This window comes from Acartia tonsa, chromosome 13 (assembly GCF_053477335.1).
Source record: "Acartia tonsa isolate MP-2025a chromosome 13, ASM5347733v1, whole genome shotgun sequence".
Taxonomy (NCBI): Eukaryota; Metazoa; Arthropoda; class Copepoda; order Calanoida; family Acartiidae; genus Acartia; species Acartia tonsa.
The window spans coordinates 12199594-12219687 of record NC_137272.1 but is presented as its reverse complement, the minus strand read 5'-3'; the positions used below and the strand labels follow the sequence as shown (position 1 = coordinate 12219687).

Below are 20094 nucleotides of genomic sequence, written 5' to 3'. Positions count from 1 at the left end.
ATCATCAATTTATCGTCCATTGTCTTATCCCTTTAGATCCCTGATATTCAACTAATTATTAAAAATGAATATTATTCTCCGCAATAATTGATAATCATAAAAATTAATAAGATCCTGAAAGTATTTATATGTTATATAAAATTAAGCAAGGATGACAACATCCATTTATATAAAGTTAAAAAAGACACTGTTTCTTATTTGTTGGCTCAAAACTTTGGTTACTTTATTAAATTTTGATTGTTTGATTCACCAATGGGTACGTACATTAATTTTTCTTATCCTTTAATATTCCTGGTTATACCTTTAATTATTCCGCAGGACAAAAAATGACTTCAATTCTACATAGAACGCTATCGTTAGTTAATATGCAGAATAAGAAAGAAATCAATACTTTTAATTTCAATTATAATTATTGAAAGCAAAAACAATGGCATCAAATCAGGTAATATTTATCAATACTAGCGGCTATGCCCCTAGCACCTAGGGTCTCTTCATTCTAGGGGATATGGAAGAGCAAGAAATAGCCTAGACCCATACCTGGTATATTTATCAAAATAAAATAGTCTAAACCATCTTAGGACTTTTAAAGGAGTTTAGCGGTTAGCAAAGACAAAAGAGCTTACTACTTCATATAATAGGATACAATTTTCATTAAAACAAGGATGACAACATAAAAGCTTTGAAGCTATAAAATTAAACGTTATGATAAACGAACATAAACATTTATGGAGTGTCGGAACTTAATAAGCAGAAAATGAATGAAAAGGATTTGTTACGCCTCACTGTTACAGGATACATCATGCAAAGTTTGGAATCGATCGGACAACTATAACATGATATAATTATCGATAAGAGGTAATCATTACGCACGAAAATACCCTAAATATAGAAAACTTTGCTTTTAAAAAGAAAATATACAACAAAAATTTTAAAATAATTAAAGGTCAACAAATTACACGTAAACAAAACAACAATTAGTAGAAAAAAAAGAAAATGTATAATCACTGTGTAATTAAAAAGACGTTTTTTACCATTTATCACTTTTTTAACTCTTTAACATGCGGGGGGTGGGGGTACACAGGGGGCGAAAAGTACGCGTACAACGCCCCCATATGCAAGTTACGCAATAAATGCGTACGCCGCGTGGCCACTTATCGCTACGACGGCCACTGAATGACTTTAGGGCTGTGAGAGTAAGCTGTGTCGTGGTGGCTTACACTTTCTGCGGCTTACCAACAGACTTACCCTTTATCTTACCCTTGCGATGGTTGTAACCCTCCCCCACCCCAACCTCATGAACTTTTAAAGGGCAGTGAAAAAAGGGGCGGGTGTGTATCCAAAAAAGTATACAATTTTCTTTCCTGAAAGCCAAATCATTTTAAAATCTTTTTTGATAATAAATGTGTTGATGGGTAATATTTTATTATTTTTTTTGATTTCCTATATGTTTGGTAACGCTTTCATGAATGTTGTCATCCTGGTTAGGTTTTAAGTTTTGCTTTTTATCGAACTGTATATACGTTGTTCCTAATGGGCCAATTTAAAGTTTCTGATTGTTTTATCCATTAGATCCATGCAAAATTATACCTTAATGAGATTTGACCTTTTTGCTATTTTGTAGTACTTACAGTTAAATATAAACACCATGGGCGCTTCGTCTTGAAAGATAGATAGATAGATAGTTAGGATAGAAAGATAGTTAGATGTCCCACTGCAGCAGGCACTAGTAGGGGCCTTAAACTCCACCCATTTAAGAACAAGGATGATGTGCATGAGGCAGGGATAAGACAAATATGGATAAAATATCCCCCCCCCCCCAAAAAAAAAAAAAATGTTATGTGAAAATTATTATCTTTGACTTTATAATTTTAGGGGGATAAGTTAATTGTAGATTAATTTAAAGCCATATTCTCCATTATTCCCTGTATAGTATATAGGATGCTTCAAATAGTTTTTTGGAGGATTTTCTCCCTTCCCCCTTCCTTCCCAACCAACTACACCTTAATACTTGATTAACTTCTAACTAAATTTGATCTATATATTGTCAAAAAAAAATCTATTTTACTTTAGAAAAATATGGAAATTAAGTTTTTTTTATGGGTAAATAATTCTAATTAACGCGTCTTTCGCCAAGGTTCAAACCTATCTCTTTAGAAAAAATAACTTTATACCAAAACACATGTCGTATTAATTGATTTATTGATAAAACCAGAATATTTTCTATATTATCTGATAAATTTTGACTAGCTAGAGTTATTAGAGCACTATTATAGGACGCGAAAAAAAAGCGAAGCTTTCTATTATAAAGGTTGGTCAGTACGTCTGTCTGTCAGTCTGACAGTAACGGAAAGCTCTAGTAGTTAATGTATGCATATTAGAATTGTCCTATCGATTTTAAACTTTGCATAAAGAATCCTGTAACAGGTAGGTACGATTTAGGAAGTGTTCTAACTCTATAATTGTTACCAGAAAGACTTTTAAAAGCTGGTTTTTTTCAACTTTTTTGATAACAGTTTTATTTATGATTTAATTATCCTAGGTATAATATCACTAGAGTTGGCTCGATATAATTATCTCCCTATTGGCTAGTTTTCTATATGCATATCTATTTCTCAATAAATCTATTTTCCTCACCCGGCATTACTATCTAAAAGAAAGTAAATATTTAATAATCTAAATGATTTTAAAAGATTTTTAAAATTTTTTTTTTCTTTACATTACCATCACCAAAGGGTTAATGATGATGATTACAATTTTAGTTTAATATTTGAACACACAAAGTGTCGCCACAATCGAATTCTTTTAAAATAGAGTTTTCTTAAATTTATTATATTATAAATCTAAATTTTCTTTTTTATGATTAGAAATTAAATACATTGATATAAGGTAAATAGCAACATGAAATTAAAAAAAGAAATTTATTTTTAATAAAGTAAAATAATGGGTCTTATCGTTCTGGGCAATGAGAGTTTATTATGGATTATTGGAGCACTATGAGTTTTAAACAAATATTCCTTGGAAAACTTGAGCTTGTTTATAGACATTTATTTCCTATATAGATCTGACATGGATCTTGAAGCAATTAAGCAGGCCGTTTTGTACATGTTAAAAATTGGAAGATTTCATTAAATAAAATTTATCGCAAATATACTTAGTAAATAAGCGAAGCAACTCTATATTCAAGTCCTAAAAATATAGTTTCTTGTATTTAGACAATTTTCCAACACATTTATATACCATTTTGCTTTTACTTAAAGATTATTAAAATTTACTTCTGACACTCTACAAAGGTTAATATTCGTTAGTCCTACCGTCTGAATTGAGAGCTTCTATTTTATGGGTGTTGTCATCCTTGTTTTTATTTTGCCAACTTGACCTTCAAGTTTGATTTTCAAATTGTTAGGATCGGTCCGTCCGTCCGTCCGTATGTCAGGAACGGATAGTTAGACCTATCAATTTCAAACTTTGCATGGGGATTCCTTTAATAGTTAGGTACGATTTAGAAAGCGTAGCAACTCTATAATCATTACCAGAATATCCGTATGTTCATTTTAATCATGTTGATTTTTTTTTACTTTTTTAACAACAAATTTTTATGTGATCGAATTATCCGATTGATCTGATTTTTGGTATATTGACTCCTGAGACAACAAAGTTTAATATCATAAGCGAAGCAACTCAATAATCAAGTCCTAAAAATGTAAGTATGTACATAAACATTATCCTATATCAAGCAGTTACTTACAATTCTGCTTCGACTCTTATACACTTATATTCTGATTATTCAGTTCTGACATAATACAAGTGTTTATGTCTGTTTGTCCTACCATTTCAGCAGCTTTTGTGGATGTTATCATCCTTGTTAATACCTTTAAATATATACATACAACAGTATTATTCAGGGATCTTAGGGGATAGGACAATGAACAATAAATTGATGTACGTTACCCTATGATGATAAACAAAATTACACCTTCTGTAGTTAAAAATCATCTGTTGAAAAGTTTTAACATTACCAGTTTGCAACCAATGAATCACAACGGTTAAGATATCGGGTTTATAAAACTTTGGGAACCAGTGTAATTTACATCCTATTGTCCCACCCCTCTCTCTCTCCCTGACGGATTGTTTATAAATATGCATGTACCTATCCTTGATTTATGTAATATAAATAATTTTTATTGACTACATATTTAAAGCGAAGCTAATGGCGTTTAGGGCGTTTCAGTCTGTCCGTCTGTCCTTTTGTATGCACGCAGGGAGTGAGGGGACATTGGGCTGTTTATTACAAGCAAGCACTAATTAGCGAATATAAAGAAACACTGTTGGTAAGGCCGTATATTTAAGGTCATTAACTTCTTTTCTTTCATTAACACCAGGGAGAGAGGGGACATTGGACAGAAAATTATACTGATAACCAAAATTTTATACACGTTCTCTCATTCGTGAAGAGACATTTAATTAGATGCCTCCCTTTAATTTACTGTTTTCAGGGGGATATTAAGTAAGAAAAAGAACTATAAACTGATATACAGTCCCAATAATGATAAACAAAAATGTTAAGTTTGAATCAACCATTAAAGATTTATCAATAGTACCCTAAGTCTATGAGTCAAATTTTGGGTACTAGTAAGATTTACAGTTTAATGTCCCCTCCCTCCTTGATTCTTATTATAGAATTTATTTGTAGGCCCCTTAATGAAGTCATTTTAATTAGCCTTCCTCCCTTTTGTATTTTCCCTTTTCATATCTTTCTATCTATCTATTAATCTTTTTTTGCCTTTCTATCTATCTATTCATCCATATACCCATTAATAAATACCGAATCATTGAAGTCCTTAAATAATACAATTATAAATTTTATTATCCCCTTGATGTAGTCATTTTAATGAACTTGTTAATCTATTTTCTCTCTCTCTCTCTTTTTTCTCTCTATCTCTCTCTCTCTCTCTCACTCTCTCCCTTTCTCTGTCTCTCTGTCTCTTCTCTCTCTCTCCCTTTCTCTTTATTTCTCTTATTTATATCCTAACAGTGGCCATCTAGGTAGCGACAGATTTGTAGTAGCGAAGCTACTCTATATGTTAGTTTGTTTGTCTGTCATTCTGTTTGTCAGAAACGCTAGACTTGTTCGATTTTAATTACCAAATGCGCATATAGCTAAACTCTGGTCGGTAAATGTGACAATGTATTCTTTTATATCTTTTAATTCACAATAGCTAACCTAAATTAACTTTGTCTGTCTGTCGGTCTGTAATGCTATGTGGAAATTTGATTATTTTCCCTGGTATTTAAATGTTGGTTAAGATACCCCTTAATAGTAGTCCGTCAGCCTGTCGGTTAGGCTATTAAATACAAATTCTACATATTTAGTAAAGGTTTCGGGATTATTATCTATCATATCATAACCCTTTTTCCCTTTTCCTTCATCAATTTTTATGACCACTGTACACACCTGCTCTACAACTCACTTTGGCCATTTGCCCTCCCTCAGTGATACTATGGGGCTACGCTACTTATGGATATTAACATACTTGTTTTAACTATCTGTATTCCGTACTCTTTGCCAATAATTTCAACTATTTACTATTAAACGTAATTGTCCTTGTTAAAAACAAATAAATATAAACCCACTATGTCAGGTTCGTGACATGAATAATAACATTTAAGATCTCGCCGTATTAAAAAGCACAAATTCAATACTCAGTTCGAACTTGCAAGGTCATGCAATCAAATGTTTGGTTGTCTGTTGTATATTATTTAACCTAATATCCTATAGTGGACTTTAGACTATTACATCCCATTACAAGCGGATGATGCCCTCGGGTTCTCTAAAAGATTACTTAAAATCTAAGGAGAATCCCACTCCAATGAGGCAATAATATAGACCTTTAGTTTGAAAGCTTGGGCGTAGTCATTTGACTTACCATATCTTAGAGAAGGGTTAATAATATGAGGGAGGGGATGAGAGAGAGTGTGTGTGTGTGTGAGAGAGAGAAAGAGAGAGAGAGACAGAGAGAAAGAGAAAGAGAGAGAGACAGAAACAGAGAGAGAGACAGGGAGTGAGAGTGAAAGGGAGAGAGAGAGAGAGAGAGAGAGAGAGAGAGAGAGAGAGAGAGAGAGAGAGAGAGAGAAGAGAGAGAGAGATAGAGAGAGATAAACTAAAAGAGGAAGAAAGAAAAAAAATATCTGTTTGATAAGAGTACAAAAGAATTTTTTTAATTGGATTAAAAAACTCAAATTATATCAGAAATCTAAATCTAATAAAAAAGTTGTGGAAAAGAAATAAGAAAATCCTTCTATATAAGTAAAAGAATTTATGTCTGTCTAAAAATTAAGATCTGTAGATCCGATATGGTTCTTCTTTACAGTTAAGCTTCTGTTAGGTACAGGGAAGCTTATTTATTTCGGGGAAGGTTACATCCTCCCTCTAAGTCATACGATACTTTATCTTATTCGTTGGCTAAAAAGATGATCAAAGTCACTCCACAGACTATGACGTCATACGATAGAATAACCAAGCCTCTCATTGGCTATTCAATCGTATGACGTCATAATCTGTGGAGGCACTTTAATCATCTTTAAAAGCATTGGGTACTTTTATTGTTGGCTCTAAGCTAGTAGTACCCAAACTTTTACTTAATGGGTGGACAGCGGAAAGTGTCATGTGTGACGTCATACAAATACGTCTATTACTCTTTTTTAGGGGTTTCATTTCCCACTTCTCCTCTCACCTCTACTTTTTAGACGTATTTTTATGACGTCAGAAATGAAACTTTCTAAGGAAAGATTTAATTATGGCCTGTTGTTGTATCCCTTCAATTCTGAATTGTTGTTGGTTCAAAAACCTCAACAACGTTTCACCACTGCATACCAACAAAACGGAAAGAGACAATTTTTCTAAATACTCAAGCAATAGGGTGTATTTATGTGTTTTATTATCCAATGTTTCCTCCCTTTCTACTTAGAACATAGTGAAATGCTGTAATTATAATATATAAAAAAACGTTCTAATAAATTTTGAAAATACTATTTTCATCAGTTAACAGATCCATGTCAAAGTTATACAACCGCACAAAATTCATCTCTCTATCTCTGGATGTTGTAGGTGTGTGTGTGTGTGAATGTGTGTGTGTGTGTTGTTTGTGAGGCGGTTGTCTGAAGATCAGATGTGCGCCTACCCCCCGAACCTCCTATGTACCCCACCACAGCTATATTTACCCCTAAAAGGGTAAAATTATTTTGTAAAAAAGGCCTAAAAAATCTGTCAATCAGTCTGTGACTCTATGGGCCGGTTAATGCGATTTTCTCTGCTGATATTTGAAACAGACAGCTGATATTTTTTGTGAAAATTCCCCATATAATACACAAGAGATAGAGACATAGAGAGAGAAAAAGTGTGAGGAAGAGAAAGAGAGGGAGAGGGGAGGGGGTTGAGGGTATAACTAAAGCGACGCGTGAATTCTTTAGAAAGGTCAAAAGATATTGGTCTCTATCACATATAAATAGATATACTAAAATTAGAGGGATATTAACTTACTAGCAGTTATGGCCCTACAGACCTCTCGGGTGGTGAGTAGTTTTATGTGTAACCACTACCGTAACAAGACATCATGTTACTTTATTAAAATGGCTAGCGGCTTCGCCCCTAGCCTCTAGGGGCTTTGCCCCCAGAGGTAATTTTAAAAAAAATCTAAGCTACAACCACTAATTTGTAACTCATTTTTTTTTAAATCAAGGGGGATTTTTTATTTTCTTATGGGGGTGTCCCACCCCCTTAAGAAAATAGCCTAGAACCTTAACAGAACAAGTTGGTATATTCCCTGAAGAGTAGAATCCAATCGGTTCAGTGGTTACCGAGATCTTAAATGACGGACAGACGGACATCAAGCTACTTTGTATTATAGATTATAGTGACTTTGTATTATAGATTACAAGGCAAAGTAACAAAGGTTAAAACTTAATATACATACAAGGCCATGCATTCTTCAATTTCTTCTCAAATTACACCCCCCTGACAAAACCCTATGCATGCCATTGAAAGATATCATTACGGCTGATCCGATATGGTTCTCCTTTACAGTAAATGTTTATAAATATTTTAGGGGAGGGTAACACCAAAGAAAAATTTTGAAATTAAAATTGAAACTTCTCTCAGGTGCTTTCAGAGGCCTTTTAGGGGCGTAACAATTACTTAGAAATATTGATATATTATATCTAAACCTACTAACACCTTTATTATTTCTCAATTCTACCACCTAACATTACGACTACCGTAGCATATATGAGTTTATGTGTGTGTGTGTGTGTGTCTTTGTGTGTGTGTGTATGTGTGTGTTTGTGTGTAATAATGTTGTGATAAATGAATAAAATAATAAGCTCATTAAAATAAAAATTTAATAGTTATCACTATTTTAGAAGAATACATAGAAGAATTTATGGCTGTCTGTCTGTTCTTCTGTCGTCTGTAATGCTATCTTCTCACTTCTTTCTTATTATTTCTTTCTTTTTATTTTCTTTCCCCTTTTCTCTATTTTTTTTTATTTTCCTTCTTCCCCTATCTTTCTTTTTTTATCTCTTTTTTATTATCTCTTAAATTCCTAAATCTTCAATTTTATTAAAGTACTAGCGGCTTCGCCAAGAGGTTTAATCAAACCAATTTTTCGTATTTTAGATTTAAAAGAAAAATTTTTAAAAAAAAATTTGAGGGGGGGAATTTTTTTTTTCTTTTTTTGGGGGGGGTTAGTCGACCCTACTATTTTAATTTTAGTTTTAAAAAGAAAAAAAAATTTTTTGGGGAGGGGTATTTTTCATTTAATGGGGGGGTTGGGGGTGACCCACCCCCCAATAAAATATTTATAAACCTTCCCGGGACCTATGAGAAGCTACCCTGTAAAGGAGAACCCGATCAGTTCAGCGGTTAGCGAGATCCTTTGCTACAAACAGACAAACAAACAGACAGACATCGTTCTAATTTGTATTATAGATACCAGAACTGTTTCTGTCTGTTTGTTTGTCCATCTATATGGCTGTTTATGTGTTAATCTGCAGGGATCTAAAGGGATAAGACAATAGCCGATTAATTGATATACATCCCCAATAATAATACACAAATTACCCATCCTGTAGATTACAATTAGTGGTTGAAACGTTTGAACACTCAACTTAATTAATAAACCAATCAAAATTCCCCAAAGTTTTTAAGCCAACGAATAAGAAAACGTATTATTATGAAACTTTGAGGACTAGTGTATTGTCCCCTCTCTCTTTCTCTGGTTAATATGTATGTTTTTATCTATAACGTTTATGAATATTCATTAGCCGAGACAAAACAAAGCAGAACGTGTTAGAATTTCAGAAAATAGAGCTAGAAACACATACAAAAAACACAAGGACGACAACATCCATAAAATCAAAGCTCAAAAAATAAGAAGACATTTTCATATCTAAGCTTTTTGGTGCGTAGCGAAGGATCTCGCTAACCGATATGGTTCTCCTTTACAGCAAACCCCAACATCTTTTCTTTTTAAACCCAAAAAATGAAAGTGAAAGGTTCACTGTTTCCACTCCCCATTGCCGGGGGTGTCCCCAGAGGCCTCTAGGAGCGTAGCCGCTAGTATAATACAAAGTAGAACGATGTTTGTTCGTCCCTCCGTCTGTCTGTCCAAAGCTTTAGTTTTCGGTAACCGCTCAACCGATTAGGCTTAACTCTTTAGGAAATACAGATACTGGTCCTGCGTTTGATTTAGGTATTTTGCTGGGGGTAGGACACCCACAACCCCAAAAACTCTTTTTTGGGATAGTCAACTCCCACAAGAAAAAGCATATTCCGGCTATTTGTAAGACGAGTTTTTTCCACGTTTATATAAGTAGGAGGAAATTATTCGGCCGACTCCGGATATCCAACATTAGTAATCAGCCGGATATCCGGTATCCAGCCAAAAAAGTATCCGGCCCACCTAGAAAATGAAGAAGTGAGAATGGTTTACTGATACTTTTGTCATTAGTTTAGAACCTGCCTAAAATCAAAACTAATATTTTAACAAAATAGTTGATCTACATATCTGTTAAGATATTTTAAAAATATTACTGGACAATGACTGTATGACACATTCTAAAATTAAACTAAAGTGTGTTACCTTTTTATAAGTTTTATTATTATTTGGCCACATCTTGGTCAAAAATGCTTACAAATCAGACATTTTTTCTTTCTTTGAAACACATTAATTTCTACCCAATATTATGTTTCCGTATAATCAATGCATAAATTTCCTTTTAAGAATAGCCAATAGCTTGTAAAGGAACCATTTGAGTATCTTCGGTCGAAAAAAGGTCTGATTTGTGAGCATTTTTGACCAAGTTGTGTCCAAATAATAATAAAACATATAAAAAGGTAACACACTTTATTAGGATTGCGTAACATTTTATATAATAATCTTTTTTTGATAATTCTTTCAACTTAGAAAACCCTCTCTTTTGGAATAAAAAACTTTTTTGCTAAACAGCAATGCACCATTCTTAGCTGAACACGCTTTAAACTTCAGTAACATTATTAGATAGATGGATAGATAGAGAGATAGATAGATAGATAGATAGATAGATAGATAGATAGATAGATAGATAGATAGATAGATAGATAGATAGATAGATAGATAGATAGATAGATAGATAGATAGATAGATAGATAGATAGATAGATAGATAGATAGATAGATAGATAGATAGATAGATAGATAGATAGATAGATAGATAGATAGATAGATAGATAGATAGATAGATAGATAGATAGATAGATAGATAGATAGATAGATAGATAGATAGATAGATAGATAGATAGATAGATAGATAGATAGATAGATAGATAGATAGATAGATAGATAGATAGATAGATAGATAGATAGATAGATAGATAGATAGATAGATAGATAGATAGATAGATAGATAGATAGATAGATAGATAGATAGATAGATAGATAGATAGATAGATAGATAGATAGATAGATAGATAGATAGATAGATAGATAGATAGATAGATAGATAGATAGATAGATAGATAGATAGATAGATAGATAGATAGATAGATAGATAGATAGATAGATAGATAGATAGATAGATAGATAGATAGATAGATAGATAGATAGATAGATAGATAGATAGATAGATAGATAGATAGATAGATAGATAGATAGATAGATAGATAGATAGATAGATAGATAGATAGATAGATAGATAGATAGATAGATAGATAGATAGATAGATAGATAGATAGATAGATAGATAGATAGATAGATAGATAGATAGATAGATAGATAGATAGATAGATAGATAGATAGATAGATAGATAGATAGATAGATAGATAGATAGATAGATAGATAGATAGATAGATAGATAGATAGATAGATAGAAAGATAGATAGATTGATAGATAGATAGATAGATAGATAGATAGATAGATAGAGATGCATTGGTCATTGATTGCCTGTTCACGAATTCTTTCTATGAAAAAGATCCTTCAACTTTCATAGAAAAATAAATAGATAGAATTTAAATGATAGTACACGATATTTATACTTTACTTTTATCATTTTTACATAGAACACACGGCATACCACTGTTGGGGATGTGTGAGTCTGCTTTTATGTCAGAAGATGATTAAAGTCCCTCCACCGATTATGACGTCATACGATTGAATAGCCTATGAGAGGCCAGTATACACTGTAATTGACCAATGGTAAAATTTATGCTAGCCATTCATTGGTTATTCTAAAAAGTCTGTTTAAGGTTACTATAAAGATGGTTTACTGAGAAAATTCAAGCTAGCAATATAAAATTGTTTTTCTCTTTTTGTACCGGTAATGCCGTTTGTAACGGTAAATAACGGTGCTACGGCGGCAAAATTAAATGCAATATTATGAATTTTAATAATAAACTTAACAACTTTGCTTTTAAGTGTGGCTTGATATCTTCTATAGTTTCCGAGATAGGATGGAAGTCATTTAAAGCCTCCAACCCTTCCGGAATAGGGTTATGGATAGGTAGGAAGATTAAATTAGCATCTTTAGTTCTATACCTGTATCCTTGATATGGCTGTTTGTAACAATGTATGCATTTGTGTTTGCTGATTAGTTGCTGCAACTAAATTTCTTTGGTTTCAGCACTTTCATTTAACTATTAGAACTTGGCAAAATTTAGCATAACAGAAACAAGGAGGACTACATCCACAAAGGCAAAGCTCAACAAATCAGACAGAGGGATACACAAACAAGGATGACAACATCCATAAAAGCGAAGCTCTGAAACTGTAGGACAATCGAACATTAAAACTTGTATAGTATCATAACTGTTGTCGTAGGAATCAGTATTCAAAAATTCAGATCAATTGGATAATTTTATCACATAAAAATTTGTTGTTAAAAAAATAAAAATATTGTTTTAAAAGGACGTACGGACATTTTGGTAACAATTATAGAGTTGCTACGCTTTCTAGATTGTGCCAAACTACTGAAATCGATAGGACATTTCTAACCTGTTTAAACTAGCATAAAGAGTTAGATGTCTGTGACGGACGGACGGACCGATTCTACTTAGAGAAAAGCTTCTCTTTTAAAAATACTAGCGGCTTCGCCCCTAGCCTCTAGGGGCTTTGCCCCAAGAGGTTTGATCAACCTAATTTTTCGTGTTTTAGATTTAAAAAGAAAAAGTAAATTTTTTTTTTTTTTGGGGGGGGTATTTTTCATTTTTTGGGGGGGTTGGGGGTGTCCCACCCTCCAAGAAAATAGCTTAAAACCATCACAGGACCAGTAGATATATTCCCTGAAGAGTAGAGCCCAATCAGTTCGGTGGTTACTTAGATCTTAAGCTTCAGACGGACAGACAGACGGACAGACGGACAGACAGACAGACAGACATCTTCTACTTTGTATTATAGATGGGATATTTCTTTAGTTAAGAAACGGCATAATAGCTAGAAATAATAACAAAAATCTGTTGTTGAAACGTCATAGATGGTGTTTTCTTTCAATTTTGCCCCTCCATATTTTTTAATTAAATGAAATTAAGGAGTAGAGGATTCTTGTATTAATGTCTTAGCTCTTCAGGAAGTCCTTAGCCTGCGGGGTCTATACCTGTGGCAAACTAATCCACAGTATCCCTATTTCCTATCCTTATATAAAAGTAACAGGATGTCTGTTTGTTTGTACTGAAGGATCTCGCTAACCGCTGAACCGATTGGGTTCTCCTTAACAGGGTAGCTTCTTATAGGTCCCAAGAAGGTTGATAAATATTTTGGAGGAGGGTACCACCACACTCCCGAGAGAAATCACAAAAAATCGAAAGTTTTTTTTACTATTCTCGATTTTATGTAGAGAGTTAAACGCAACATAGACATATATAAAATGAAAAAGAAAAAAAACATTTAAAGTGCCACTAGAGGTCTCTAGGGGAGTAGCCACTAGTTGAAAATAAGGTTGTTTTCAAATACCTGCAGTGGTCTTAACCTGCACATTCTATACTTAGGCTGAACTAACCCTTATGGGCTATCAATAACTCAATATAACCTAACATAACTTAACATAAACAAACAAACAAAAACTATGAGGGAAGGTTGGGAGGTTTATGTGCTCAAACAGGAAAGAAATTACCTTTGGATTACCTCGTACGGGCGGGATTGCAGTCCAGAACTTTTCGACTTGATGTACTGTCCAGGTCCTTGTCCAGCAATCCAGGAAGACTAAGGGTGACTGTTACGCATCCTTCTATGTCCAAACACTCGAGGATATTAGGTGAAGTAACATCCAACAGACCACCAACTCTCTGTGATGCACTACCTTTGTCTGAGAAGTCCCAACTGTGCATGGTAACGAGTTGCGCCTGTTTATGGGCCAAGGCATTCACAATACTCTAACTATTTATGTCGCGCATCTGACATAGCAGCAGTAGGAAACATTTTGAACGTCTTTAGTTATGACGCGGTGTCGGCACGAGATTCGAGCCTATCACCTTTCCGACGACGAGCGGATGCGCTATGTGTTGAGTCACGGTCGCGGGTTACAAGGAAAGAAATATTGTGAAACCTTTCTGACAATGTTACAAAAGTGTTGCACCAAGCTAAAACAACACCACCATACAAAGTTTTAATTTCATAGGACAAACCTAACATGTCAAAATTTGTAATCAGAGCTGTCAAAACAGATGAATGGACAAGATTTGCCATGGGCAATTGTTTAAGTAGGGCAGCAACAACAATTTAATCCTGATAATAAAGTAACGGGATGTGTGTTTGTCAGTGTGTCTGTGTCTGTACCGAAGGATCTTGCTAACCTCTGAACCGATTGGGTTCTTCTTTACAGGGTAGCTTCTCATAGGTCCCGGGAGGGTTTATAACTATTTTGCAGGAGGGTACTACAAACCCCTCCCAAGAGAAGTCGCCCCTAGAAAAATTACCCCCCCCCCCACAAAAAAAACTAAATTAAATCTTAAATTTAAACTAAAATAAAAAATAGGGTTGGGGGGAGGGGGATGTTCGTCACCTTAAAAAAGATTTTTTTACCTTAAAAAATCTAAAATCTAAATTTAAAAAAAAAAGGTTTTGGAATTCAACTCTTCCCTCCTCAAGTGCCCCTAGAGGCCTCAAATGGTGTAGCCGCTAGTGGTAAATATAACAAGGATGACAGCATTCATAAGTAGCGAAGGACAAACAGACAAAATGAATTATAGTAGAGACTATGATCACGTTCAGTTGATAAATGTTGTATAATTCTTAGAAATCACGAAACCTTTCAGATATTAATAAAAATAGTTATTTCTTGCATCGTATTATAAACGGCTTTCAGCGGATATAGAATGTACAATTATAAGATTAAAACTAGTTTTTTTAGCCACGAGATGCCGAGGTGCCAGACATAGTTTTTTCGTATGGATGAGAACCGGTTTCTACCCACCCGATTCGAATGAATACGAGAAATATCTTTTAAATGTCTTTTATGCATAACCGACTGACTGACAGACAAAGTAAATTATACACTTTGATATTCATTGATACAGAGAATCTTCACAAAAAATATTGTCTTCAATAGCAGCTGAAATAATCGTATTTTCCCCACAGCGCTATGGACGGACGGACTGACGGACAAACAAAGGGAATTATAGTGTGGCTTTGCTAATAAAAATGTTGATTATCTAATTAGTAATTCTTTGCCGCTATTATACATATTCAATGATTTAATATGGAGGATCTTAAAATAAAAATTCTAATAATTTTATTCTATGTAATCATTATTTTATAATTGAAGCATTTCTATATTTAGGGTTTATATGTCCGAACGTCCGTAACGGTAAGCTCTTAGAATTAAGGATTGTCCTATTAATTTCAAACTTTACATGACAATTCCTGTAACAGGTAGGTATGATTTAAAAAATAGCAACTCCATAATAGAAAATCCGTAGTAGGTCTTTTGAAACAGGTCGATTTTCTAACTTTTTATAAGATATAATTAGCCCATTCATTTTTTTAAATAATGATTCCTATTCCTATGACAACAAGGTACAATGCTACATGCAAAATCGGTTCAGCGGTTAGTGAAATCGTAAGCATCAGACAGACAAAAAAAAAACATTGATCTACTATGTTTGATAGGTGTGCAGTTTCTGAAGACCATAATCCAAGCTTAGAAACCATGAAATAAATCTGAACTAGTAAAAAAGTATATAAGAAAAGTTTATTTACAAAAAAACAACATAAAACATTTAGAATATACATATATTTATATCTTTAAAAATAAAATTTATTTTATAATTCAATATAAGGTCAGGTACTGGTTATATTATGACTTTTAGAGGGGACTTTCCTGTAAACTGAAAATGATCAAAAAATTATCATTAAAGGAAGCCTGCAAGAAATACATCGATCTAACTGCTGAAAGACTGCCACAAGTAGACCCAATACCCCAAATTTGAAGCGTTCAGCTTTATTAGCAAAAAAGTTGTCGGCATTTTAAAATGACATTTTATGTACAATGAAAATGTTGAAAGATTTTCATTGCTCATATTAAAAATTTTAAAATTAAATTATACTTAATAAGAATGAAGTTTATTAAATCTTAGAAACAAAATAAAATATCTTTATTATATAATTTATATATTTAATTTGCAGAATATAATATTTTAAAGAATGGATAAGAACCAATTCTAATCCAGCAGAAAATTGGATTCCATGCCTTACAGGAAAATGTTGACCTACCAATTACCATTACCATTACCTCGTAAGTGATCATCTAGAGATTCCGGAGCATCATCCGCGTGTAATGGGATGCGATACTCTAACACCCAAGGAATTTAGGAATTTAGGTTAAGTAACATCCATCAGACAACCAACCACTTGATTGCACAACCTTTATCCTAACTGTGCATAGTAATAAGTTGCGCCTGTTTATGGGCCAAGGCATTCCCCCTACTCTTACTACTTTATGTCGCGCACCTGAAATAGCAGCAGTTGTAACCATTTTCAACGTCTTTAGTTATGACGCGATGTCGGCTCGAGATTCAAACCTATCACCCTTCCGGCAACGAGTGGATGCACTACATGTTGAGCCACCGGGTAAATGTTGACCAAAGTCATATACATGTTTTAAACATAGGGAAAAATACAAATAAGCTCTTGCCCCTCTATTCTTTTACGTTAATAGTAAAAACATCAAAAAATATATGTTATTATAGGAACTTTCATAAGGTTCATTTATATCAACAAATCAATAAAATGTGAACATTTAATTGATATAAACTTTGTCTTGAGGACCTAACTTAAAGTCTCATAGGGTTGAAATTTGCTGTTGCTGTTTTGAACATCGAAACAGAAAAACCTAAAAATAAAATCAAATAATCACAAATATCAAAAAAAGAAGCTATCTACAATCAATGTCAGTCCGTTTGTCCGTAGTGGATGGCCCTGGTCGTTAATTTAGGCATATGAGAATCAATTTCATATTGTGTTTGATGTTATCTGAAAAATTAATGTGAAATTTAGAACTCATTATTCATTACCATAAAGTCAGTACGTTCATTTTCAACATGTCTTTTTGATCAAATTACCCTTTTTTACTAGCGAAGCTACTCTAAAAATCACTTTGTCTGTCCGCCTATAATTAGTCAGTCAGTCTTGTACAACTATGGGGGAAATGTGATATTCTCGGCTTCTTTTTAAGATGGACGGCTGATTTTTTAAAATTCTCTATATAATTTACTCTGTCCAACGGATCTTGGACAAAGTAGCCACGGACAATGTATTCTCGGACAATGTAGCCTCCGGACAAAGTAGCCTTTAGGACAAAGTAGCCACAGGAAATTGTTAATAAAGGTCATAGCCGCAGCGCTTGGCCCCCTGGCCTGCCCAGCCCCGGGTGGTCGGCCCACTAGCTTATAACCTAACCTAAACATTGTAAAAACAATATTTGAAATTTTTAAAATCTACCAACCAATTTTTGTAAAATCCACGAAATTCTAAACCACCTTAAGTAAATGTCCCGAGGCTACTTTGTCAGGAGGCTAATATGTCCTAGGCCACTTTGTCAAAGATCCTGTCCAACGGTATGTCAGTCCTGCTACAAAACATAATTATAAAAAAAATATGTGTGAAAGTTTTCGTGATTTTTTTCTGCAATATATTTTCTTGATTAACATATGCTTTTTAAATCTCCTGAGGTGGATCTTTAAATCATTTTAGTGGTGAGCCAGATCGGGATGAGTCAACTTTGCACCAATGAGAGCACAGCATTTTATGAAATGCCGCCCTGTGATTTGCTGAAATTTGGCTCACCCCGATCTGGCTCACCACCAAGATGATTTAAAGATCCAGCTCTGGTCCAAATTCCCATCCATAATTTTTTTGTGTTTTGATTCTTAGTGATGTTGTCATCATTGTTATAATATTTTAGAAAACTAAGAGGCATTTCAAGACTCGTAAGCTCCTCTAAAAATAACTTTTTTCTATAAATAGAAGGAAATAGTCTATGCAAAATCAAGGTTTGAATCAAACTTGAACGTAAAGAAAAATTATGTCTTACCCCATTGAAGATCTTCTTAATTTCTTTCATGAAATTCTCGTTGAAAAATGCGTACAGTATCGGGTTTATCACTAAAAATATATTTTTTTAGTAGCGAAGCTACTCTATAATTTACTTTCACTGTCCGTCCACTCGTCCATCTGTACCTAACGACACGGGTTATATGTAATTTTTTCGGCTGCTATTTTGGATAGTTTGCTGATTTTTTGTGAAAAAATCCCTCTCCATAGAGTATCTATTATACAGCATATTATGTCGGTCGGTTCGTCGGTAATACAACGAAAGACAATTAAAAAAACTCCAATAATTTTATAATTTAAGGAGGAAAAAAATTATTTTACTGATACTATCCCCCCTAAGGTAAAAGAGTTAATCTTAAAGTGTAATATCCCCCTTTCTAGAATTCCTATATGGATGGATAAATTTGTATTGGAAAATAACACTATTTGTTTAAATGAATGTTTTTGAGAAGTACAGTTCATGCTAAAATTTAGATAAAATCTAACTAAACTCGGTCATTTCACTCGAAGTGACTATCGAGCACTGAATCTCCCTCCCTCCCTATTTTTAAAAATAATTGAAAATAAGAGAAGGGTACATGCCCTTCTTTAGTGGCTATACCTACGGTGCCATAACCTCGTGGGCCCTCCCAGTGCCAAATATGACCTTACCTAACCTAAAGAAATGATAAAAAACTCCCCTCCACCTATTTTCAATTCATTCCAAAATTGGTGGGCGGGTTTTCTTTTTTATACAGCCTAGGTTCTTTAAGGGATAACTGCTAGCAGCCGTTTTAAATTTTTCTTTAGTTTTCAGTTCATAAAAAGATTACCCCTAAACTGTACCAGATCCAAATGTTTAATAACAAAGATAAATACTTGTTGAAATATTTTCCAAAATGCATCACAGAAAATGTTTTTACTTTTGTTAACAAATGGAATACGGCAAGGAAAAAAATCCCTTATTTAAAAAAATAAATAGAGTGGGATAATAGCATATATAAAGCACTTGAGGCCCAGCAGGGTTAGGGCTCCGCGCAAGGGTTAAAGAAACAACTACCCCTCTCCCCTTATTTTTATTTATTTCAAAAGTAGATACGGAAAGTGTCATGTGTGACGTCATAAAAATACGTCTAAAAAGGAGGGATGAGAGGCGAAGTGGAAAGGAAACCCATTAAAAAAAAACATATTTTTATGACGTCACACATTACGTTTGCCGTATCTCCATTTCAAAAATAATGGGGCGAGTGGTTTGCTGTGCTCGCCAATAAAATAGCTACGTACCTGTACACGACATAGCACAAAGATGGGTAATGGCATAGATGAACATGTATAGTTGAGACCCAATTACATCCTCTGGATACGGTAGGTCATGTTTGAAATCCACAACCTAGAGTGGAATAAATTACAATTAGTGGTTAAAACATTTGGACACTCAACTTAATTAATCAACTGATCAAAATTCAATAAAAGTCCTCAAAGTTGTTAAGCCAACGAATAAGAAAACGTTATTGTAAAACCTTGGGGACAAGTGTAATAAATAGCCCACTGCCCCCCCCCCCTCCCCGAGTATAAATGGATCAGGTGTAAATGAACCGCAGAACGTACATGCTTTGCCAGCCAGGGAGGGAGGGGACATTGGACTGTTTATTACACTAGTCCTCAAATTTTGTATTAACGTTTATTTATCCGTTGGCTAAAGAACTTCTATTGATTTTTGATTGGTTGATTCATGAAGTTGAGTGTTTAAACATTTCAACCACAAATTGAAATCAACAGATGGGGTAATTTTGCGTATCATTATTGGGGATACACGTCAATTTATCATCCATTGTCCTATCCATTTAGATCCCTGTTTGCCAGCACATTGTCATTAGCAACAAAAGGCCAAATAATCTGCAATAGCTAAGATCCAACGATTAAAACGAAAAGCTTGTCTAATGAGAGCGCATGTGAAATAAGTCTTTTTCGTGCATTAATGTAGGTTGCGAAATAATTGGCCATTGGCTATTCAATATCATTTAAAGGCTTTCTGTTGTCGGA

General features: G+C 33.8%; 1 protein-coding gene across 1 annotated transcript in view; it reads right to left on the bottom strand.

Annotated features, from left to right (window-relative positions):
• Positions 1-15806: 15806 nt before the first annotated feature.
• The window catches only part of LOC145304546 (neuropeptide F receptor-like), a 28028-nt gene continuing 23740 nt past the window's right edge, over positions 15807-20094 (bottom strand). The window contains exons 19-21 of the mRNA XM_080146453.1: positions 19336-19441; positions 18053-18123; positions 15807-16852 (exon numbers count right to left, since the gene is read on the bottom strand). Coding sequence (XP_080002579.1) covers positions 16802-16852; positions 18053-18123; positions 19336-19441 — 228 coding nt within the window. The 3' untranslated portion in view covers positions 15807-16801. The remainder of the gene's footprint in view (positions 16853-18052; positions 18124-19335; positions 19442-20094) is intronic.